Source organism: Ranitomeya variabilis, chromosome 2 (genome assembly GCF_051348905.1).
Source record: "Ranitomeya variabilis isolate aRanVar5 chromosome 2, aRanVar5.hap1, whole genome shotgun sequence".
Taxonomy (NCBI): domain Eukaryota; kingdom Metazoa; phylum Chordata; class Amphibia; order Anura; family Dendrobatidae; genus Ranitomeya; species Ranitomeya variabilis.
In genome coordinates, this window is record NC_135233.1 from 277,462,604 (window position 1) to 277,487,039 (window position 24,436).

Here is a 24,436-nt window from a genome sequence, read left to right on the forward strand (position 1 = left end):
CTCAGGCGGGCATTCTGCACATGTTGTGGCTTTGTCCCAGACTATTTGCGTTCTGGGTAGTGGTGCTGAACCAAATTGGGGTGATCTATGGGTGTTCGATTCCCAGGGATCGGGTGGTTTGTGTACTTGGGTACGTGGAGGAAATCCTGGCCGACAAGACTGTCAAAATGGCTATAGCTAGATTATTGTTCATCGCAAGAAAGGTGATTGCAAGGTATTGGATTAGAGAGGAACCTACTACTAAACGTGAGTTTATTGCACAGGCAAATCATATTGTCCAGCTCGAAAAAAGTATATATAATAAAAGGAAAAGAATGGGCTTCTTTCAAAAGCTGTGGCAGCCATGGCTGGACGGGAATAATTGAGAGATTGTGATAAAAAGTTGCAAATATTATAATATGTATGTATTGTCTTTTTTGTTTTCTCTTCTTTCCAGGAGTAATGTTTGGTTAGAGATGGGTCTTCAGAGGGGAGGGGAGGGGGAAGGGTTATTTCTTTTAAAACAAAAAAGACAAATGTACCCTGTTTATTTGTATGGATACTGTTGTATTTAGTATGTACAATAAAAATATCTGATTTAAAAAAAGAAAAAGTATCATTTCTGGCGGGATGCACGCTGCTAATAAGATACAGCAAATTCATTAAAGTGGCACACCCTTGATAATGAATTTGGAACATTTTTGCATGACCCTCATCTACACTGGCATTCAAAACGCCAATCTTAGTGAATAGGGGTCATTGTCTTTGCCAAATAAGTCATTACTGTGGACAAAAATAACTCTGCACCTCGTTGGTCCGGAACTCAGTCAAAGTTCTGTCTGCTGAGATATATATATATATATTTTATTTTTTTTTAATTTGTCCTGATCTGATGATCCCTCTGCACAACAAAGGTTTTCTTCCTGTACAACTTCCATGAAGACCTAATTAGTGCACACTCTTCCTGCATGTGGATTCGTGCGCTATGGAATCATCATGGGAAGAGCTAATGAAAGTTTTGTGACTTAAGGTACCTTCACACGAAACGACTTTGTAACGATATGGCTAGGGATCCGTGACGTTGCAGCATCCTCGCTAGCGATATCGTTTAGTTTGACACGCAGCAGCGATCAGGATCCTGGTGTGATATCGCTGGTCGTTGAATAAAGTCCAGAACTTTATTTGGTCGTCCGATCGCCGTGTATCGTTGTGTTTGAAAGCAAAAGCAACGATACCAGCGATGTTTTACACTGGTAACCAGGGTAAACATCGGGTTACCAAGCACAGGGCCGCGCTTAGTAACCCAATGTTTACCCTGGTTACCAGCGTAAAAGTAAAAAAAACAAACAGTACATACTCACCTGCGCGTCCCCCAGCGTCTGCTTCCTGACACTTACTGAGCGCCGGCCCTAAAGTGAAAGTGAAATCACAGCGGTGACGTCACCGCTGTGCTGTTAGGGCCGGAGCTCAGTCAGTGTCAGGAAGCAGACGCTGGGGGACGCGCAGGTGAGCATGTACTGTTTGGTTTTTTTACTTTTACGCTGGTAACCAGGGTAAACATTGGGTTACTAAGCGCGGCCCTGCGCTTAGCAACCCGATGTTTACCCTGGTTACCCGGGGACCTCGGCATCGTTGGTCGCTGGAGAGCGGTCTGTGTGACAGCTCCCCAGCGATCAAACAGCGACGCTGCAGCGATCGGCATCGTTGTCGCTATCGCTGCAGCGTCGCTTCGTGTGAAGGTACCCTTAGACACGATAATTCCACAGAAGTCAAGCTGCATATTTTGTCATAGCTGATCTATAACTAGAGCTGAGGCCTCTGTAAGAGAAATGGTGACTGATCATGTAGGAGAAGGATGAAGCAAACAGACACTGGGAGCTGCGGAGTAAAAAATGTTATTTATATTAAAAAAAAAAAAAACTGTCCAGGAACCAGAGTTTTTTTTAAAGGGGTCAATGCCCTATGAACCAAATGCTTAAGGTATTAAGAAAGATCTCGTGTGTTCTAACCTATCGGATGCACTCAATTGTGGTTCTAGAACTGTACAAGTATTCTGAGTGACCCGTAAATATTTATTTTATAAATTATTGCAAAGTCAATTCATTTTTTTTGTGATTATTTCATCTTTAGACACTGATAAAATTATCAAATATTGATACATCCACGTAAAAACCCCTAAAACAAATTACCTTATATGGTGCATATTTACCAAATCACATTACTATATAAAAAGGCCCCTTAAGGTCTCATTCTCACTTCAATAAACAGTCAATTATAGACTTTTCCAAGTGTATTTGGAGTGGAATCTTTTGATATATTTATTGACATGTCATTTTCTTTAAATTGTGGCTTCTTAAATTGATTTCAGGTAGAGAAACAGTGCAATGATACAAAAATGCATTTTTGTTTTGTTTAACTTGTTTGGCATAGGAAAAGCAAAAATCAGAACACATATTATAATTGTTTGAATTATGCATTTTGAGTTGACCGATACAGATTATCTGGAAAATATGAACTACAGTAGGTTTTAATGAGAATCTGCACATGCACAATATATCCCAATGGCATGTGCACAAATACACCAATACAGAATACGGAGAAAGGTGTGGGATTTCATTCTGTAGGCTACGAAAATTCCACCCAGTAACGTGATCCACTTGCTGGAAAAATCTAGGTAGGCCAAATCATTACCACTCAATTGGGGTATAATTATGAGCTCTACTTCGCTGTTACAAGAACAGAGAAAACGCAAAAGTAGTATTTGTCACCATGTTCATACATGTGCCTGAGATCAGGTTGCCATATAAATAGGTTAGAAAATGACAATTATTTGATTATCAAAATAATAAAAACTTTTTTTTTTTTTTTTTTGAAAGGTAAATAAAGTCCATAAGACTCAAAAGCCCTTGCTCTTAATTTAGGGGAACAATATGACATTCTGGTTCCCCGCCTTCTTATTATACAAGAGTCCAGGTTTATATATTTAATGTGCCATGACACCTAGTAATTGTCTTTCTCCTTCACAGCAATCCAGTAACACTGTCTTCAGTTTCCGATGCCTTTCTTCTGTGTCAGGAGGGATCCAAAACAGAGCCATCACCCATAGACTTCAGCCATAAATCAGAAACGCCCAAATGGATTGGTAGCTTGCTGTGGTTGTGTGTCTGGAAAGAGAACAAGAATATTAGATACTCTGCACCCACGGGCTGCTGCATAGGGAGGGAAAAAACAAAGCTCTAAATGCTGCACACACGGTTATAAAAGATTTCATTGTTGCAGGGTACTCAAGTGAACATGCATTATTTATGAACGGCAAGGTATAAAGGGATAAGGCAAGGTTAAACTGAACAAGAACTTCTACAGGGAGTACTCACTAGATAACTGCTGTTGTAGTTGTCGTACAAGAGCTGCTGTCTGTTGCTGCTGCTGCGTTTGTTGCAGACCTTGTCTTGGAAACTAAAAGAGTAGACCATGTCAGATATACAGAAAAAAATAAAGTACATGTAAAGTCAAAAGAGGGAAAATTATTAAAATATTCCTTTGATTAAAAAAAACAAATTTAGTTTTCTGTGTTAGGTGTATTGCCAAGATGAGGCTTTTTAAAAATGTAAAAAGACAGACCTTTACACTAAATACACACATATTGTAAATATATATTAAGTTATTTGTGGGTAATACATTATACATATATGCTTTTTAGTGTGTGTGTGTGTGTGTGTGTGTGTGTGTGTGTGTGTGTGTGTATAATATTCTTTTATTCAGTGTGTGTGTGTGTGTGTATAATATTCTTTTATTGTGTGTGTATGTGTGTGTATGTGTGTGTGCGTGTGTGTATAATATTCTTTTATTCAATTTAAATAAATAAATATTTGACCTCACGCACGTACACCTCACAAAAAGTCGGGGATATTTGGCTTTTGGGTTAAATTTCAGGTTGATCCTAAAATGCACTATAACCTTTTCAGATGAACTTAATGTGGGGTCTCTGAGCTGTCGGATACACATGTCCAACTGTTTCAGTACTTTTTGTACAACTTGATGTTCTCTAACAAGGAGCTTAGTGGCAAAATTCACAACAGGTGTTTCATCCATGAATCACCCAATACATTTCAGGGTTGAATTGGTATTAAACGTGCTAATCATGCGGTTCACATTTTGACATCATGAGACCAAGCCAAGACGAAACCTATCAATTAATGAACAGTCCTCCTCCATTGCGAGGCTTCAAGCAGAATGTTCTCAGATGGAAGTGGCCACTGAGCTTAGAGTCATCAGCAGATTGTAACGGAAATACAGAGAGACTGGACAGAACGGCAGAGAAGTGGACGGCCTTTGGCCACATCCGACAATGCTGACAGCTTCATTGTGAACAATGCCCTTTGGAACCCGATGATAAATGCCACACCACTCCAGGAACATTTAAGGGAGGTGATAGGAGCCCAAGTATCACGTCAGACCATTCAAAACTGTTTACATCAGCGTGGTCTGCATGCTAGATGACCTGCAAGGATACCTGAACACACCACCAGACACAGGCGTCATCTACGCTGGATGAGGGACCAGTGTGCCTCAGTACTGTCCACTTATTAAAGTCGATTCACACTGAGCACAAATGATGGCCGCCAACAAAGTTGGAGACATCAAGCAGAGCGCTGTGCATTAGCCACTGTTATTATTATTATTTATTGTTATAGCACCATTTATTCCATGGCGTTTTACATGTGAGGAGGGGTATACATAATAAAAACAAGTACAATAATCTTAAACAATACAAGTCATAACTGGTACAGGAGGAGAGAGGACCCTGCCCGCGAAGGCTCACAATCTACAAGGGATGGGTGAGAATACAGTAGGCGAGGATAGAGCTGGTCATGCAGCGGTTTGGTCGATCGGTGGTTACTGCAGGTTGTAGGCTTGTCGGAAGAGGTGGATCTTCAGGCTCTTTTTGAAGGTTTCGATGGTAGGCGAGAGTCTGATGTGTTGTGGTAGAGGGTTCCAGAGTAGGGGTGATACGCGAGAGAAATCTTGTATACGATTGTGGGAAGAGGAGATAAGAGGGGAGTAGAGAAGGATATCTTGTGAGGATCGGAGGTTGCGTGTAGGTAAGTACCGGGAGACGAGGTCACAGATGTATGGAGGAGACAGGTTGTGGATGGCTTTGTACGTCATGGTTAGGGTTTTGTACTGGAGTCTCTGGGCAATGGGGAGCCAGTGAAGGGATTGACAGAGGGGAGAGGCCGGGGGGACAGGTGGATTAGTCGGGCAGCAGAGTTTAGAATAGATTGGAGGGGTGCGAGAGTGTTAGAGGGGAGGCCACAGAGCAGGAGGTTGCAGTAGTCAAGGCGAGAGATGATGAGGGCATGGACTAGGGTTTTTGCAGATTCTTGGTTGAGGAATGTACGGATTCGTGAAATATTTTTGAGTTGAAGTCGGCAGGAAGTGGAAAGGGCTTGGATATGTGGTTTGAAGGAGAGATCAGCTTCAAGGATTACCCCGAGGCAGCGAGCTTGTGGGACTGGGGAGAGGGGGCTGCCATTTACTGTAATGGATAGGTTCGTTGGGGGGGTCGCGTGAGATGGGGGAAAGATGATGAATTCTGTTTTGTCCATGTTAAGTTTCAGAAATCTAGCGGAGAAGAAGGATGAAATAGTGGACAGACATTGAGGGATTCTGGTTAGTAAGGAGGTGATATCTGGTCCAGAGATGTAGATCTGTGTGTCATCAGCATAGAGGTGATACTGAAAGCCATGAGATTCTATGAGCTGTCCCAGGCCAAAGGTGTAAATGGAGAAGAGCAGGGGCCCAAGGACTGAACCTTGTGGGACTCCAAAAGATAGGGGGCGAGGTGAGGAGGTGGTGTGGGAGTGGGAGACACTGAATGTCCGGTCTGTTAGGTATGATGAGATCCAAGATAGGGCCAAGTCTGTGATGCCAAGGGATGAGAGGGTCTGTAATAATAGGGAATGGTCCACTGTGTCAAAGGCAGCCGACAGGTCGAGGAGGAGGAGGACAGAGTAGGGTCGCTTGCTCTTGGCGGTTAAGAGGTCATTGGTGACCTTAGTTAGGGCAGTTTCAGTGGAATGGTGTGCCCGGAAGCCAGATTGTAAGCGGTCAAAGAGGGAGCAAGAAGAGTGATGGGAGGACAGTTCAAGGTAGACGTGTTGTTCCAGTAGTTTGGAGGCATAGGGGAGAAGTGATATAGGGCAATAGCTAGATACAGAGGATGGGTCAAGAGAGGGCTTTTTGAGGATAGGTGTGATGGAGGCATGTTTAAAGCTTGAGGGGAAAACACCAGTTGTTAGTGATAGATTGAAGAGATGGGTTAGAGTTGGGATGAAGACTGTGGTGAGGTTTGGGATGAAGTTGTAACTGTTGTTACCAGACGAGCTGGTGGTGGTGTTACAGTGTGCGCCGGTGTGTCTAGTCAATACAGAACTGCAATACACTTTGTGAATGGTACAGTGACAATCACCTACTACTGAATAACAATTAAATCCATTCATTGCGTCTCTGCACGAACACCACCTTCATGGATGACAATGCTCCAGCCCATCAAGGTCGCATCATTAGGGAACGGCTGCTGGAGACTGTGGAACCTCAAATGGAGTGGTCTACACTTTCTCCAGACCTGAATCCCATAGAAAACCTATGGGATCAGCTCAATCGCTGTGTAGAGGTTCATACCTCTGTACCCCAGAACATCAATGACCTGAGGGCCCCCCTTCAGGAAGAGTGGGAGGCCATGCCTCAGAAGAAAATATCTCCACTTGTGAACAACAAGAGATGTCGTCGCCAGCTTTGGCTGAAGCCACATAAGTTATTGAGACACTGACATTTTTGTTGGGGTATACTCGCCACTGTTGTTGCCTTTGGTTTCAATTAATTGTTTGCCATGAGGAAATCACCATTGCATGCTTCTACTTAAATGCCTTACCTTCATAACAAAATATCACTCTAGCGTGAACTTTTTACGTTTTCTAAGAATTTCTCCCTAAAGCCAAATATAGGGATTTTTGTGTACTCACCGTAAAATCCTTTTCTCCAAGCCACTCATTGGGGAACACAGGACCATGGAGAGCACTTTGGCTCAGAGAGTGGCGAGACGATTCTGCTTACAAAAAAAATCTCTTACTTCTCTGCCTTACCTAAGTGGCTGCTTGTTCGGAGATAAACTGGACCAAATTATCTCCGATGCTACCGGAGGAAAAAGCAAATTCCTCCCTCAACGAAGGCCCACAGGGCCTTTTTGAAACAAACACCAGATTCGTTTCCTGCCATTTCGCGGCACCACAGGCTGGTCCTCCATGACCGCCTCGTCTAGCTCAGCCCGACCTCCGCATAGAGACAGGAATTCCCTTGGCATTTATCCTGGAGGCCATGAGATCGACATCCGGCGTCCCCCAGTGATGGCAAATCTGCCGAAAAACATCCAGCTGAAGAGACCACTCTCCCTAAGCGAGACCGTGACAGCAGAGAAAATCCCAATTCTCTACTCTCGAGATATGAACAGCTGAGATGACTGAGTGGTTTCTTTCTGCCCATTGAAGGAAGTGTGCTACTTCGAGCATCACACTTTTGCTTCTGGTTCCCCCAACGGTTGATGTACTCCACTGCTGTGGCGTTGTCTGACTGAATCCAAATGGGACAACCTGCCAGAAGGGGATGAAATCGCAGAAGGGCTAACCTGATTGCTTGAATTTCAAGAATGTGGATAGGGAGCCGCGATTCCTGAGTGGACCAGTGCCCCTGAGCCGTGTGGTGGCGGAAGACCGCCCCCCATCCGAGCAGACTGGCCTTGGTGGTAACCACGAGCCAACGAAGCGGGAGAAAGGATTTCCCCTGATCCAGAGAGGACTTCAACATCCACCACTTGAGGGATTGCCTGAGCTGCTGGGTCAGTCGGAAACGACGGTCTGGAGAAAACAGGTTCCTGTCCGAGGCTCTCAGTAACGCCTGTTGTAGAGGGCGGAGGTGCAGTTGTGCAAATTTAACTGCTCCATCGCTGCCACTATCTTGCTCAGTACTTGCATGTCGAACCGTTAGGAGTGAGGCCGGGCAAGAGAAAGGCTCCGGACTCCCCATGTCAATGCTGAAACCTTTTCCTGAGGAAGAATGACCAACCCTCAGGAAGTGTCCAGGATCATCCCCCCAAAAAAAAAAATTTGCTGAGCTGTTATCGGGGAGGACTTGCTCAGGTTCACCAGCCAACCCAAGCGAGAGAAAGGATATCCACAGTGAAGCTCCCACCATCTGCACAAGCGTGAAAAGACGATCCTTTGATGAGCAGGTCGTCTAAATACGGAAGGACCACCATGCCCGAGAGTGTAGAGTGGACATAACGGCCGCCATGACCTTGGTGAACACTCTGGGAGCAGTGGCGAGTCTGAAGGGCAAGGCAGTGAACTGAAAATGCTCGTCGCCGACTGCGAAGCGCAGGAATCTTTGGTGGGCAGGAAAGATTGGGATATGCAGATAAGCGTCTTTGATGTCGATGGACTCGAGGAATTCTCCTTTCTCCATCGAAGTGATCACTGAACGGAGAGACTCCATTCTGAAGTAACGAACCTTGAAGAGTTTGTTCAAAAGTTTCAGATCTAGAATAGGACGCATAGTCCCGTCCTTTTTTGGAACTACGAACAGGTTTGAGTAAAACCCTTTGAACCTTTCGTTGTGTGGGACCGGGACAATAACTCCGCCTGTGAGGAGTGCGCCTATGGCTCGGTGGAATAGAGCTGCTCACGCCTCTGACTTGGGCGGGCGAGACAGGAAAAAATGTGCTGGTGGAGGAGACAAATTCTATTTTGTATCCAGAGGACACAAGATCTCTGACCCACTGGTCGTGAACGACCGAAAGCCAGGATTGATGGAACAAAAACCACAACAGGAGGAAAAAAAAAAAGAGGAAAAAACCTCCACTATTCTAGAAAAAACAACACAGAAAAACAGGCAAAGGTGCTTACCTGTCTAGGCCTCAAATCAAATGCACTCTCATGGTGCAGTGGGCCCCAAGTAAAGATGGCGACTACACAGGTGTGGTAATACCAAATGAGACAGCCAGCCTACAATCAGGGATTGGCCGCTGGGCACACCAGTGCAAATAATAATCTGCAGCAATGTTCACACAGAGTATGCACAGCAACTGGATCCTAGCCTATTAGTAACGCCATGTGGCGGGCTGACCAGTGCTAACTGTAATGCGTCCTGTGTGAACAGAGGCCACAACTTACAAAGCCATCAGGGCCCAACTGCACCTCAAAAAGTAAAAGTAAAAAAAGTGCACAAGAACATATCGAAAAATGTAAGGTATTAGTTAATATTATGGCCACAATACATAAGCTGGCAACCCACGTCACGGGTCCTCACGCTTGCCAGTCCTAGTCTAACAGCAAAAACCACAACAGGAGGAACAACCTCCTGTTGTGGTTTTTGCTGTTAGACTAGGACTGGCAAGCGTGAGGACCCGTGACGTGGGTTGCCAGCTTATGTATTGTGGCCATAATATTAACTAATACCTTACATTTTTCGATATGTTCTTGTGCACTTTTTTTACTTTTACTTTTTGAGGTGCAGTTGGGCCCTGATGGCTTTGTAAGTTGTGGCCTCTGTTCACACAGGACGCATTACAGTTAGCACTGGTCAGCCGGCCACATGGCGTTACTAATAGGCTAGGATCCAGTTGCTGTGCATACTCTGTGTGAACATTGCTGCAGATTATTATTTGCACTGGTGTGCCCAGCGGCCAATCCCTGATTGTAGGCTGGCTGTCTCATTTGGTATTACCACACCTGTGTAGTCGCCATCTTTACTTGGGGCCCACTGCACCATGAGAGTGCATTTGATTTGAGGCCTAGACAGGTAAGCACCTTTGCCTGTTTTTCTGTGTTGTTTTTTCTAGAATAGTGGAGGTTTTTTCCTCTTTTTTTTTTTTTCCTCCTGTTGTGGTTTTTGCTGTTAGACTAGGACTGGCAAGCGTGAGGACCCGTGACGTGGGTTGCCAGCTTATGTATTGTGGCCATAATATTAACTAATACCTTACATTTTTCGATATGTTCTTGTGCACTTTTTTTACTTTTACTTTTTGAGGTGCAGTTGGGCCCTGATGGCTTTGTAAGTTGTGGCCTCTGTTCACACAGGACGCATTACAGTTAGCACTGGTCAGCCTGCCACATGGCGTTACTAATAGGCTAGGATCCAGTTGCTGTGCATACTCTGTGTGAACATTGCTGCAGATTATTATTTGCACTGGTGTGCCCAGCGGCCAATCCCTGATTGTAGGCTGGCTGTCTCATTTGGTATTACCACACCTGTGTAGTCGCCATCTTTACTTGGGGCCCACTGCACCATGAGAGTGCATTTGATTTGAGGCCTAGACAGGTAAGCACCTTTGCCTGTTTTTCTGTGTTGTTTTTTCTAGAATAGTGGAGGTTTTTTCCTCTTTTTTTTTTTTTCCTCCTGTTGTGGTTTTTGCTGTTAGACTAGGACTGGCAAGCGTGAGGACCCGTGACGTGGGTTGCCAGCTTATGTATTGTGGCCATAATATTAACTAATACCTTACATTTTTCGATATGTTCTTGTGCACTTTTTTTACTTTTACTTTTTGAGGTGCAGTTGGGCCCTGATGGCTTTGTAAGTTGTGGCCTCTGTTCACACAGGACGCATTACAGTTAGCACTGGTCAGCCCGCCACATGGCGTTACTAATAGGCTAGGATCCAGTTGCTGTGCATACTCTGTGTGAACATTGCTGCAGATTATTATTTGCACTGGTGTGCCCAGCGGCCAATCCCTGATTGTAGGCTGGCTGTCTCATTTGGTATTACCACACCTGTGTAGTCGCCATCTTTACTTGGGGCCCACTGCACCATGAGAGTGCATTTGATTTGAGGCCTAGACAGGTAAGCACCTTTGCCTGTTTTTCTGTGTTGTTTGATGGAACAAAAGTAGACGACAGCCTACTCTGTGTCCTCCGGATACCGTGAGGAGTCATTGTGCAGAGAAATTGCGAGGTCTAGTTCCTTTGGATCCAGATCGTGCGGGCCTGCCTTTCCAGAAATGTGTGGGCTTGTACGATGGCTGGGAATTCCTGTCTCTACGCAGAGGTCGGGCTGAGCTAGAGGAGGCGGTAGTGGAAGACCAGCCTGTGGTGCCGAGAAATGGCTGGAAACTAATCTGGTGTTGGTTTTGAAAAGGCCGGGTGGGCCTTCGTTGAGGTAGGAATTTGCTTTTACCTCCGGCAGCATCGGAGATAATTTGGTCCAGTTTATCTCTGAACAAGCAGCCACTTTGGTAAGGCAGAGAAGTAAGAGATTTTTTAGAAGCAGAATCTGCTCGCCACTCTCTGAGCCAAAGTGCTCTCCATGGTCCTGTGTCCCCCAATGAGGCGAAGGAGAAATTATTAACTTTTTGTGAGGAATGCATGTTAAAAGTCCATATGAAAAAGTATACACACACATTTTTAGTATGCATTCATAGGTGTCTACTGGAACATGCAAAGGTGAAAGTTAACAATTTTACCATAGGTTGCTGTGGTGCCAGTGTCTGCATGCCAAGTCCCGGTGGCTGTCCTTGTGCCTGGGCCTGTGGTACTGCTGCTACCTGCTGGGGTGGTGGCTGTGGTTGAGGTGGAGCTTGGGGCTGAGGTGGTGCCTGAGCCTGTTGTTGCTGTTGCTGCTGTTGTTGCTGCTGCTGCTGCTAATAAAGTTAGGACCTGTTACAAACCTGAACTTGCCAATATTTCAACTGCTTACCAATATGTTTTATGCAATTACCCGTAATATTTGTTGCTGCCTTAGATACTGCTGTTGCTGTTGGTCTGGTAACATCTGAGTGGGCCGTATTGCACCTTGAACATTCTGTGCCGTCATATGACCCATTCCAGCCATCATGCCAGCCTGTTGCATTTGTTGGTGAGGAAATCTGTTGGAAAATGGTACAAAATAATGGCAAAAAATAAACAAAAGAACAACAACACGCTACACACATTTATAATTAAGTTTATGTACCTTTGTCCTGTTTGGGGATTATGACTGTAACCAGATGCCTGCTGATGAACATAACCACTAGGCCTCTGGGGTATCTGTCGCACAGAGTCAAGGAGCGTTCCACCAGATGGTGGGAGAGTACCAGGATAGGCCTGTGTGTTGTATCCAGATGGCACTAAACCACTGGTCTGCGACGGAGGAGGATGCTGTTGCATGGGTACATGGGAAGTATATGATGTATAACCCTAGAACAAAACAAAAAAATACATATTTATTTTTATACTTATTTTTGTACCCGAAGAGTACATTTAATTATGTGATCAAGCCATTTTCAAAATTTTTTTTTTTTTTAATTTCTTTGGAAAGAAATAAAAAATAGCTACCCTTTTTAAAAATCTCAAAGACTAATGGTGATACATAAACAAAAAATAAATCTGGGGGTAACTTTGATAGAGATTTTTAAAAAGACACTTATTACATTCCTATGGACAATGACTTAAAACAAGCCATGTCTTCAATCTGAATATTTTGAACTCCACAGTTTAAGGGTACTGTTACACTAAAAGACTTACCAACGATCACGACCAGCGATACGACCTGGCCGTGATCGTTGGTAAGTCGTTGTGTGGTCGCTGGGGAGCTGTCACACACACAGCTCTCTCCAGCGACCAACGATCAGGGGAACGACTTCGGCATCGTTGAAACTGTCTTCAACGATGCCGAAGTCCCCCTGCAGCACCCGGGTAACCAGGGTAAACATCGGGTTACTAAGTGCAGGGCTGCGCTTAGAAACCCGATATTTACCCAGGTTACCATTGTAAAAGTTAAAAAAAAAAAAAAAAAAAAAAAAACACTACATACTCACCTTCTGATGTCTGTCACGTCCCCCGGCATCCACAGGGTTACGCGCTGCTGCCGAGAGCTTCCTGCACTGAATGTATCTGCGCCGGCAATAAAGCTCTGCTTTATGGCCGGTGCTGACACAGTCAGTGCAGGAAGTTCTCGGCAGCAGCGCGTAACCCTGTGGACGCCGGGGGACGTGACAGACATCAGAAGGTGAGTATGTAATGTTTTTTTTTTAACTTTTACAATGGTAACGTGACAGACATCAGAAGGTGAGTAAACAGGGTAAATATCGGGTTACTAAGCGCGGCCCTGCGCTTAGTAACCCGATATTTACCCTGGTTACAAGTGAACACATCGCTGGATCGGGGTCACACACGACGATCCAGCGATGACAGCGGGTGATCTGACGACGAAAGGAAGTTTCAAAAGATCTGCTACGACGTACGATTCTCAGCGGGGTCCCTGATCGCAGTAGCGTGTCAGACACAGCGAGGTCGTAAGTATATCGCTGGAACGTCACGGATTGTGCCGTCGTAGCGACCAAAGTGCCACTGTGAGACTGTACCCTAAGACTTAAAGGTCTTGTAATATAAAGAATGAAAAGGATTGTTCCTGGGCAGCCACTCAGTTTGAAGGTCATTAACAAGCATTTTGGAGTCAGAATAGCACACTATTAACCACGCATACCTGGGAGGGTTGCATAGTTCCATATGGAGGTGTAGGTGTCATCTGTCGAACCGGTTGAGTCATCATACCCTGATTCTGCTGAGGTATAGAATACAAAGTAATGGATACAAGAGAGAGAACAGTTAATGTTTATGTTTTGTTTATAAAGACATTTAAACTGGTTTTAAAACAACCTAAATATCACTCACCAGTTTGGCCTGAAGATGTTGTCTTAGCAATTGACCCTGGGGGATAGGAGGTGGCGGTCTGTACATGATAGGCTTGTAATCCATCATCGCTCCTACTACTGGAGGAACACCACCTCCATAGGGCGGTCTGGCCTGAACTACCTTTACCATATTCATGCGAGGGGGTCGGTATGTGTCCAGACGTGGCCCACCTGTATTAGGATGGAAGAACAGTGGAGACTAATTAACAAAACCAGATGGAAAGGTGGGCAACTATCATGGTGTTTGGATACGGTGTGGTATAGAAGATGGATATTGGAATTTACTATAGGGGCACCTAAGTATAGCCATAAATATTTATTATTATGCATTACTTATATAGCACTATCATATTCTGCAGCGCTTTACAGACATTATTGCCACGGTCCCCACTGGGGCTCACAATCTAGATTCTTTACCAGTATGTCTATGGAGTGTGGGAGAAAACCGGAGTAGCCCGGAGGACACCTACGCAATCATGGGGAGAACACACAAACTCCTAGCAGACATTGTCCTTGATGAGATCGAATATGCTGCTTCATAGTATAATGCACAAGTTCCCCAATTAACTGCACACTAATGATTAAAACTCACCAGGAGGTAAGGGCTGATTCTGCGCATACATGCTTTGTGCTCCATAAGGCAAACGAGACATGGACCCTGCTCCTTGCGAGTGTAGAAGGTCAGTGGGAACTCCTATTTGATAAGGCATTGACCGTCCTCCACCAAGCCCATAATCCTAGATAAACCACACAAAATAATTAATGTTCTGCTGCAAACATTTCATGTGCATTTCAGAACCGGCTCTCAGAAAATATGGACTATATTATGGCATGTTTTTGTGATGTACAATTTTTATACCTCTCCTTTGTTTGCTGGTTGACGGCTCTTCTTATTTTTCTTGCTTTGTTTTTTTCTCTCATCAGTGGGACCTGCACAGCCTCCTCCACTCTTGTCCACCTTGAGGGGCTCACTCAGCTTCTTATCCGGCTCACTACTTGTTGGAGTTGGTGGCTCCTCATCTTCAGGGGGAAGAGACAATGGCTCCAAGTAGTAATTGCGTGGCTTAGGCTTTAGATGCGTATGATACAAAAGCAATCTCTGTTGTTCTTCCAATCGAGAGACACGTCTGTCTACGCGCACTGTACCAAACCATCCCCAGGAAAGAGGAGCAGATTGTTTCAGACCTTCAAATAGGTCCCAAGGGGAAATTTTCTGCTTGGTGGAAACTTGAAGTCCCTATTAATGGAGTTCACAAATTACACCAAAATAAGGATTTTCAACAGGGTCTTGGGACAATCTCACATTTTTACAGTTCTGGTCAGCTTTACACATGAAAGGTTTAAAATGGTACACAAACTTGCAGAGACTCAAAGGTTGCAAGGTACAAACTCTTCGCATGGGTCAAGTAACGTCTGCTATGTCTTTATATAGCTGTATAACCATTAGTAGCTATGAAACTCATTTGTATTTCCAGAAAATTTTCAAGTCCTTTGCCAATTATCATAATATAGAATTTTTCTGGTTGTAAAAATTATGTTTAGCTCCAAATACATGCCTTTAAGAGAAAAAAAAATTGTCTCCAAAGCTGGACAACCCCTTAATTGTAAGTGACTGTGGTCATTTTGTGTCCAGCAAGCTGCAGCAACAACTTGTAGATCAGAACTCGGCACAGTCACTTACATTAAGCTGCACCGTATCAGTGGCATCATGCGATCTTAGGCTGGCCACGTGTTTCCAAATTTGCTGTATAATCCCAGCCCAAGGCTCAGTTTACAATATCTATTAACTATCCAACATTTTCCATTAAAAAATAATTTGAAAATCATAATCATCATCATTAGGCTTTTCGATTCTCCCATTTTATTAACCAAGAAAAATTCAACCTTAAAACAAAAGAACGGTGTTTGTATATGAAAATAACCTTACAGCGCTCAGTATAGCACCGTTAAAGTCAACTGTCTGGTCACCTGAGTGAGGAATAATTAGACTTACCTGTCATTGAATTCTTGTTAATTAGAATTGTGTTGTCTAAACTTTAGTTTTGCTGCTAAGACTTGAATTGGGGTGTACTCATTTTTGCAACAGTCTTGAATGAACTGGTTAGGAAAATTACTTTTTTTGGGAGTGCAAAACAACAAATCAGGTCTGCAATCAATGGGCCATATTTGTTTAAGTATTTTGTAGTACAGTATCCCATAGATAATGTGAATTCTAAATAAAAACCTAAAAGGTTTTGCAACCAATCTGTTGGGGTGTGCTGATTTATGCTGAGCACTGTATAGATTACCACATCCTAATTGAAAACAAAAGTGATGGGTGGTTGAATGTCCCTTTAAAAACGTTAGCAATGTAAAAGTCACCTCTTTCTTGAAAATGGAGTCAAAGCCAGCAATCTTGTTTCCTTTGGTGTCAATAAGAGATCCCTGAGGTTCACAAGTTATTACGTCCCGCGTCTGCTTTGGTAAGGGCAACAGCTGGCGTACTTTCTCCAAACTCTCTGACTGACGGTCACCTAGCTCCTTCTGCAATAACACAGAGAAAAGTGAGTTACAAGAAAGGAAGCCGGAGAGAATGCAGCTTTCTCTGTATGTAAGGTATAGGGAATGCCAATGCAGCAAAGAAAAAAAACAAACTATTACCCGGAGCTTTTTTACTAAATTCATGTACGCCCTTTTGTTCTCCTCCATGCTGCCTTGTGAAATGCTGGACATATCAGCGGCCAAGGTCCCATTAATAAGTACACTCAGCATGTCCAGCACCGTGGTGAAGAGCTCACTGCAAAATAAAGAGGACAGGTCAATGCCATAGAGTCATAACATCCCGACCTCAAAATAACAGCTGGACACATTGTCTGACCTTCTCTTTTTCATTTTACATGTGTAGAAGAACGTGTGTCACAATGCAGTTTTTCTCCACAAATATCAGTATAGAAAATCATTTCTGTAGTTTATAGCTTTAAAGGGGATTGACCCGCCATTGTAGATCTTACTTGTGTACAGTATATGTGATATATAATGGTGGGCCAACCACTAAGGAAACAAAAAGCCCTGAAGTGCCAAGAAAAGCCTTCAGGACCATCCCTGAACACATGCGGAGCCAACAGTAACAGGGACATGGATAAAGCCTAATTTTTTTCTTGCCATGTAGGCAGAATAGAAAGCTTGAGATAGAAATCTACCGCCCCTAGCAGGCATGGACCTTTAGTCAAAGTCTGCCAATTCCATAAGATCACTTTCTTTTAAATGAAGTATATAATTACTTATTAGACTGCATGTCCACAGTGCCACTGCTTATAATATCCAGGAGAAGCACTGCCCAATCTGTTGTCTGTTGAGTGCTGCGCTGAACTGTGTCAAACATTCCACCGACCTAAGGAATAAAATATAAAGATGTCATTATAAACACAATTTTTAAATTTTTTTTACTGATGCCCTCCTTCACCGATACCCCAAAAATCTATTTTGCTTCTGTAACTAGCATACATATTGTGACTGACATGTAGTCAGGCGGTGATAATCTCCTGCTGATGAAACACTGATTGTATTGAAACTATAGCACACAGCCTAATAAGTGACTCACTCTGGAATCAGGCACTTGCCTTATACACTACTCAAAAAAATAAAGGGAACATTTAAATAACAGAATATAACTCCAAGTAAATCAAACTTCTGTGAAATCAAACTGTCCACTTAGGAAGCAACAGTTTGACAATCAATTTCACATGCTGTTGTGCAAATGGAATAGACAACAGATGGAAATTATTGGCAATTATGAAGACACACTCAATAAAGGAGTGGTTCTGCAGGTGGGGACCACAGACCACATCTCAGTACCAATGCTTTCTGGCTGATGTTTTGGTCACTTTTGAATGTTGGTTGTGCTTTCATACTCATGGTAGCATGAGACGGACTCTACAACCCACACAAGTGACTCAAGTAGTGCAGCTCATCCAGGATGGCACATCAATGCGAGCTGTTGCAAGAAGGTTTGCCGTGTCTGTTAGTGTAGTGTCCAGAGGCTGGAGCCGCTACCAGGAGACATGCCAGTACACCAGGAGACGTGGAGGGGGCCATAGGAGGGCAACAACCCAGCAAGACCGCTACCTCAGCCTTTGCGCAAGGAAAAACAGGAGGATCACTGCCAGAGCCCTGCAAAATGACCTCCAGCAGGCCACAAATGTGCATGTGTCTGCACAAATGGTTAGAAACCGACTCCATGTGGATGGTCTGAGTGCCCGACGTCCACACATAGGGGTTGTGCTCACAGCCCAATACCGTGCAGGATGCTTGGCATTTGCCACAGAACACCAGGATTGGCAAATTCGCCACTGGCGCCCTGTGCTCTTCATAGATGAAAGCAGGTTCACACTGAGCACATGTGACAGACGTGACAGAGTCTGGAGACGCCGTGGAGAGCGATCTGCTGCCTGCATCATCCTTCAGAATATTCGGTTTGGCAGTGGGTTAGTAATGGTGTGGGGTGGCATTTCTTTGAAGGGCCGCATAGCCCTCCATGTGCTCGTCAGGGGTAGCCTGACTGCCATTAGGTACCGAGATGAGATCCTCAGACCCCTTGTGAGACCATATGCTGGTGCGGTTGGCCCTGGGTTCCTGCAGGACAATGCCAGACCTCATGTGGCTGGAGTGTGTCAGCAGTTCCTGTAAGTTGAAGGCATTGAAGCTATGGACTGGCCCGCCCGTTCCCCAGACCTGAATCCGATTGAACACATCTGAGACATAATGTCTCGGACCATCCACCAACGTCATGTTGCACCACAGACTGTCCAGGAGTTGGCGGACTCAAGTCCAGGTCTGGGAGGAGATCCCTCAGCAGACCATCCGCCGCCGCCTCATCAGAAGCATTCCCAGGCGCTGTAGTGAGGTCATACAGGCACGTGGAGGCCACACACACTACAGAGCATCATTTACTTGTCTTGGGGCATTTCCACTGAAGTTGGATCAGCCTGTAACTTCATTTTCCACTTTGATTTTGAGCATCATTCCAACTCCAGACCTCCGTGGGATATTAGTTGTGATTTACGTTAATATTGTTTTATTGTTCTCAACACATTCCACTATGTAATGGATAAACATTTACAACTGGAATATTTCATTCGGTGATATCTAGGATGTGGGATTTTAGTGTTCCCTTTATTTTTTTGAGCAGTGTATTATGCTGCTCGCTGATTAAACAGCAAATACCTGATGACAGATTCCCTTTAAGCAAAGCTAGGATTCTGATGGGGCAAACATCTGTGATTATTTTCAACTGACATTATGACCTTAAAAAGACTGCTGGGATCAGAATATTTGTTTTATCCAGGTAGTTGTGACATTAACAGGGTCTATGAGATTATTCAAACAGTTGTACTAGTCAAAGTAATGTAACAAAAGTAATTAATATTCCTTTTTTTTCTATAGTAGGGACAGAACACTACAGATTTGTAATTAACTCCTTCACAACCTTGGGAGTTTCATTTTTTGCTCCCCATCTTCCCAAAGTCATTACTTTTTTTTTTTTTTTTTTCATCAATATGGCCACATGAGGGCTTGTTTTTTTTTTTGCGGGACGAGTTGTACTTTTGAATGACACTATTGGCTTTACCACAGAGTGTACTGGAAAACTGAAAAAAAAATTCCAAGTGAAAAAAGCGCAATTCCACAATTTTTTTTTACCCTGTTCACTAAATGCTAAAAGTGACCAGCCATTTATCATTTTCCAGGTCAGTACGAGCTTGCAGATACCAAACGTGAATAGTTTTTCATTTTTTTTAAATTATAGTGGTGAAAAAAAAGGAGATTTTTGTGTACTCACCGTAAAATCTCTCTCTTAGCCTCTAATTGGGGGACACAGGACCATGGGTGTTATGCTGCTGTTCACTAGGAGGCGACACTATGCATAATCTGAAAAAGATTAACTGTGGCTCCTCCTCTGCAGTATACACCCCTGGACGGCGTCAGCCTTCTCCAGTTTTGTGCAAAAGCAGTAGGAAGAACATAACATGAATAACATAGACATGCCTATAAGAAGGCCAATATGTACGAGCTCAAAGAACAATATGAGAACTCAACAGTAACAACGGCCCGAAAAGGGCAACAGGGTGGGAGCTGTGTCCCCCAATTAGAGGCTAAGAGAAAGAGATTTTACGGTGAGTACACAAAAATCTCCTTTACTCTGTCGCCTCATTGGGGGACACAGGACCATGGGACGTCCTAAAGCAGTCCCTGGGTGGGAAGCAATGGACGAATATTGTGCAGACAGGCCCCTATACTTAGGGCACCGCCGCCTGCAGGACACATCTACCCAGTCTCACGTCCGCTGAGGACTGGGTATGAACCCTGTAGTGTTTAGTAAACGTGTGTAGGCTAGTCCAAGTGGCCGCCTTACACACTTCTTGTGCCGAAGCCTGGTGCCGAATGGCCCAGGAGGCCCCTACCGCCCGTGTAGAGTGTGCCGTAATACCGGCTGGAAGAGGAGAATTCTTAAGGCGGTAGGCCTCTTGTATTGTGGATTTGATCCACCTGGCAAGGGTAGCTTTGGAAGCTGGCAGACCCTTGTGGCCGCCTTCCGGAAGGAGGAAAAGAGAATCAGACCTCCGGAAGGACACAGTCCTAGACACGTATATACGCAATGCCCTGACGAGGTCAAGCGTATGCAGAGCCTTCTACACTCTATGAACCGGAACCGGACAAAGGGATGGTAGTGAAATTTCCTCATTGAGGTGGAAGTTGGACACAACCTTCGGAAAGAAGGATGGTACCGTACGAAGAACTACCTTGTCCTGGTGAAAAGCCAGGAAGGGCCGTCTGCAGGAGAGTGCTGTCAGTTCAGACACCCTGCGTAGCGAGGTGATTGCCACCAGGAACACCACCTTCTGGGAGAGAAGGCGGAGCGGGACCTCCTTAAGGGGTTCGAAGGGTGGTTCCTGCAATGCTGTCAGGACCAGGTTGAGGTCGCACGTTTCTAGTGGTCGTCTGTAGGGGGGAACCAATCGGGAAACCCCCTGAAGGAAAGTCCTTACTTGCGGCTTGGTAGCAATGTGCCTTTGAAAAAGCACTGAGAGGGCTGACACCTGGCTCTTAAGCGAGCCCAACGACAGCCTGGCCTCCAGACCGGATTGGAGCAAACCAAGTACTTTGGGTAGGGAATAAGGGAGTGGGATCTGGCCACGAGATTCGCACCAGGTAAAGAAAGCTTTCCAGGTACGGTAATAAATCTTGGCAGAGGCTGGCTTCCGTGCCCTGATCATGGTTCCAATGACGTCCGTCGAGAGCCCCTGCCTGGGTTAGAACCCAGGTCTCAAGGGCCACGCCGTCAAATTGAGAGCCCCTGAGTTCTGGTGGTAGAACGGGCCTTGTGATAGAAGATCGTGGCGGTCGGGGAGACGCCAGGGGGCGTCTGCTGTAAGTTGCACGATGTCGGCGTACCATGTACGTCTGGGCCAGTCCGGTGCAATTAGTATGGTTGGAACTCCCTCCTGTTTGATCTTCCTCACCACTCTGGAAATCAGGGGGGAGAGGTGGAAAAATATACAGAAGCTGGAAAGGAGTCCAGTCCTGAACCAGAGCGTCTGCTCCGAGCAACCGCGGATCCTGTGTTCTGACCATGAAGTTGGAGACCTTGGCATTGAAGTGGGATGCCATTAGGTCCATATCCTGGGTCCCCCAGCGATGGCAGATCTGGCGAAAAATTTCGGGATGGAGAGACCACTCTCCCGAGTCTATTCCTTGTTGGCTGAGGAAGTCTGCTTCCCAGTTGTCCACACCCGGAATGTGGACCGCCGAAAGAACCGACCCTGTGTCCTCCGCCCAGCGGAGGATGTGTGACACTTCTCGCATCGCCTGGGTACTGCGGGTCCCCCCTTGGTGATTCACATATGCCATGGCCGTGGCATTGTCCGACTGTACTCTGAAGTGAGAGGCTGCCAGTAAGTGATGGAAGGCCCTCAATGCCAGGAGGATGGCACGAATTTCCAGGATGTTGATGGGCACGGTCGCTTCCACTGGGGACCACCTGCCCTGTGCCCTGTGGTGTAGGTGCACCGCACCCCAACCCGTCAGGCTCGCGTCGGTGGTCAGAACCTTCCATTGACCTGTGAGAAGGGAATTCCCCTTTGCTAGCAAGGTTGGCTTGAGCCACCAGTGCAGGGACCTCCTGGTTGATGACGTTAGCCGGAACTCCCTGTCGAGAGAAAAGGGATTCCTGTCCCAGGACTTGAGAATGGCTAGTTGGAGAGGCCTGAGGTGAAACTGGGCAAATGGGACCGCTTCTATTGCTGCCCCCATCTTGCCGAGGACTCTCATGGCAAACCGGAGAGATCGAGAGGGTTTGCGGAGGAGGGTGCGAACTCCTAGTCGGAGAGCCAGTGCCTTGTCCTTGGGAAGGAGCACTAGACCCCTGGAGGTGTTGAATAGAATTCCCAGGAAGGTCAGGGACTGACTCGGGGTTGGTGATGACTTTTGTAGGTTAATTAACCAGCCCATGCGACAGAGTATCGGTTGTGATTGAGACGCTGAGCTCGCAGTCCTTGAAGGTGGGAGCCTTGATGAGTAGATCGTCCAGGTATGGAACGACTACTATGCCTCTGGAGTGCAGGACGTCCATGGTGGCTGCCAAGACTTTGGTGAACATTCTGGGAGCCGTGGCGAGTCCGAAAGGGAGAGCCACGAATTGGTAGTGGTCCTGGCCTATTGCGAACCTGAGAAACCTCTGATGGGCAGGTGCAATTGGTATATGCAGGTATGCGTCTTGTATGTCTATGGAGGCGAGATATTCTCCCTTCTCCATGGACGCAATGATGGACCGAAGGGACTCCATGCAGAAGTGACCGACCCGTACATATTTGTTGAGCTGTTTTAGGTCTAGTATGGGCCGTACGCTGCCTCCTTTCTTGGGAACTACGAACAGATTGGAGTAGAACCCTCGGAAGCGGTCGGTCGTGGGGACCGGTACTATGACTCCTGCTTGAAAAAGCGAGGAGACCGCTTGGTGGTAGGCACGAGCCTTGGCTGGCGGTTTTGGGGGGACAGAGAGGAAGAATCGGTCCGGTGGGTTGGAGGTGAAGTCTATTTTGTATCCGTAAGACACTAGTTCCCTGACCCACCTGCCTTCTGTAATAGTCAGCCAGACTTGATGAACGAGCAAAAGTCGGCCGCCTACTGGTGTGGTGTCTTCCGGAGTCCGTGAGTCATGATGAGGAGAAAGTCTGAGATTTTCCTCCTCTGGGCTTAGGCTGGCCTGCTTTTGACTGCCAGGTCTTGTCCGACCTTTGCGTCGATCGTGAGTTGTCCCTGCGTGGGGAACGGTTACGATTTTGTGCTGGACGCGAGACGGACCAGCCCGAGGAATTCCGAAAGGATCGGAATCGAGTTTGGTTACGCTTCTTGTAAGTGCGTTTAGGTCTGAGTTGGGGAAGAGAAGTACTCTTACCCCCGGTAGCGTTGAATATCAGTGTCTAAATGTTCACCGAAAAGTCTCCCACTGAGGTAGGGGAGGTGCGTGAGGGACTTCTTTGAGGCTGCGTCCGCTTTCCATTCCCGCAGCCAGAGGATACGCCGAATTGTGATGGCGTTTGATGCTATCCCCGCTACTCCCCTGCTGAATCCAGAGCTGCATGAAGCATGTAGTCTGCTACAACTGCTATTTGAACCGCTTGGTCCGACAGCTCAGGAGCGGATGCTTGGAGAGCTTGTAAATTTTTGGCCCAGGCTAGAATGGCCTTGGCAGCTCAAACTGAGGCGAACACGGGAGCCAGGGATGCCCCTGCTGCCTCGAAAATTGAACGAGCCATGTGTTCTACCTGCCGGTCTGCTGCGTCCCTAAGGGTTGAGCTATCTGGCAGTGAAAGGAGGGTCTGTGCTGCTAGCCTAGAGACTGGGGGGTTCACTTCGGGTGGATCTGTCCATTCCTTGGTGTCATTCTGTGGAAAGGGGTACCTCGCCTCCAGATATTTGCGATTAGCGAATTTTTTCTCAGGCTGTGAGAGCTGCTTTTTAAGGATCGCCTTAAACTCTGGGTGGTTAGAGAAAACCTTAGGCGGCTTCAGAGGTCCTTCAAAGGAAATCTTATGTTCTGGGGCATCTGGTGGCGGATCAGAAATGTCCAGCACCCGATGGATGGAAGAGATTATGTCCTCAACTAGCGCTGTATTGCTAGGAGGGATTGGGATCAGGGACCCCTCCGTTTCCCTGTCTGAGTCAGAGTCGCAGATGCCTTCCGAATCCTGTGTATCACAGAGGCGTCCCCTGCTGAGTGAGCCAGGGAGGAGGCCTTCTCTGGTCGGGGATTGTGGAGATCTGCATTGTCTGTCCCTGGAATGGGACGGTCTAGATGACCTGGAGCTACGGTGTCTCTCCCTAGAGGGGGATGACTGTGTGCTATGGGATGACGCAGATGGACTTGATCTATGGGTCCGCTTGCATCCTGACCTACACGTGGATGTGCCAGGGTCATCTTGTTCCTGAGTCAAGCTCTCCCTTTACTGGGTAACGGTCATAGCCGAGGCATGACCCTGAAGAGCCTGAAGCAATGTGGAGGTTAGGTTATCTATAGACTGCGTCATAGATTGCGATATCTGAGTAGCCCATTCCGGTGTGACATTAGACACCGAGGCATTGGCAGGGGCTTCTTGGGGCTCTGACGCATTAATTTGTATACAGTTCTGGCAATGCGGGTACGTGCTGCCACTGGGGAGAGCGGTCCCGCAGGCTGTGCAGAATGCATAATAGCAGTTCTGC

At 45.9% G+C, this 24,436-nt stretch overlaps 1 protein-coding gene across 4 annotated transcripts in view; it reads right to left on the reverse strand.

The window, feature by feature from the left end:
• Positions 1-1,859: 1,859 nt before the first annotated feature.
• The window catches only part of MED12 (mediator complex subunit 12), a 142,608-nt gene continuing 120,031 nt past the window's right edge, over positions 1,860-24,436 (reverse strand). For 2 of the 4 annotated variants that reach the window (XM_077284993.1, XM_077284997.1), the window contains exons 33-44: positions 16,960-17,069; positions 16,340-16,475; positions 16,061-16,222; positions 14,559-14,936; positions 14,292-14,436; positions 13,680-13,870; positions 13,492-13,569; positions 11,980-12,203; positions 11,746-11,893; positions 11,492-11,668; positions 3,354-3,435; positions 1,860-3,143 (exon numbers count right to left, since the gene is read on the reverse strand). In XM_077284993.1, coding sequence (XP_077141108.1) covers positions 3,100-3,143; positions 3,354-3,435; positions 11,492-11,668; positions 11,746-11,893; positions 11,980-12,203; positions 13,492-13,569; positions 13,680-13,870; positions 14,292-14,436; positions 14,559-14,936; positions 16,061-16,222; positions 16,340-16,475; positions 16,960-17,069 — 1,875 coding nt within the window. In that variant the 3' untranslated portion in view covers positions 1,860-3,099. The remainder of the gene's footprint in view (positions 3,144-3,353; positions 3,436-11,491; positions 11,669-11,745; positions 11,894-11,979; positions 12,204-13,491; positions 13,570-13,679; positions 13,871-14,291; positions 14,437-14,558; positions 14,937-16,060; positions 16,223-16,339; positions 16,476-16,959; positions 17,070-24,436) is intronic. The other 2 variants (XM_077284995.1, XM_077284994.1) reach the window with 2 other exon arrangements.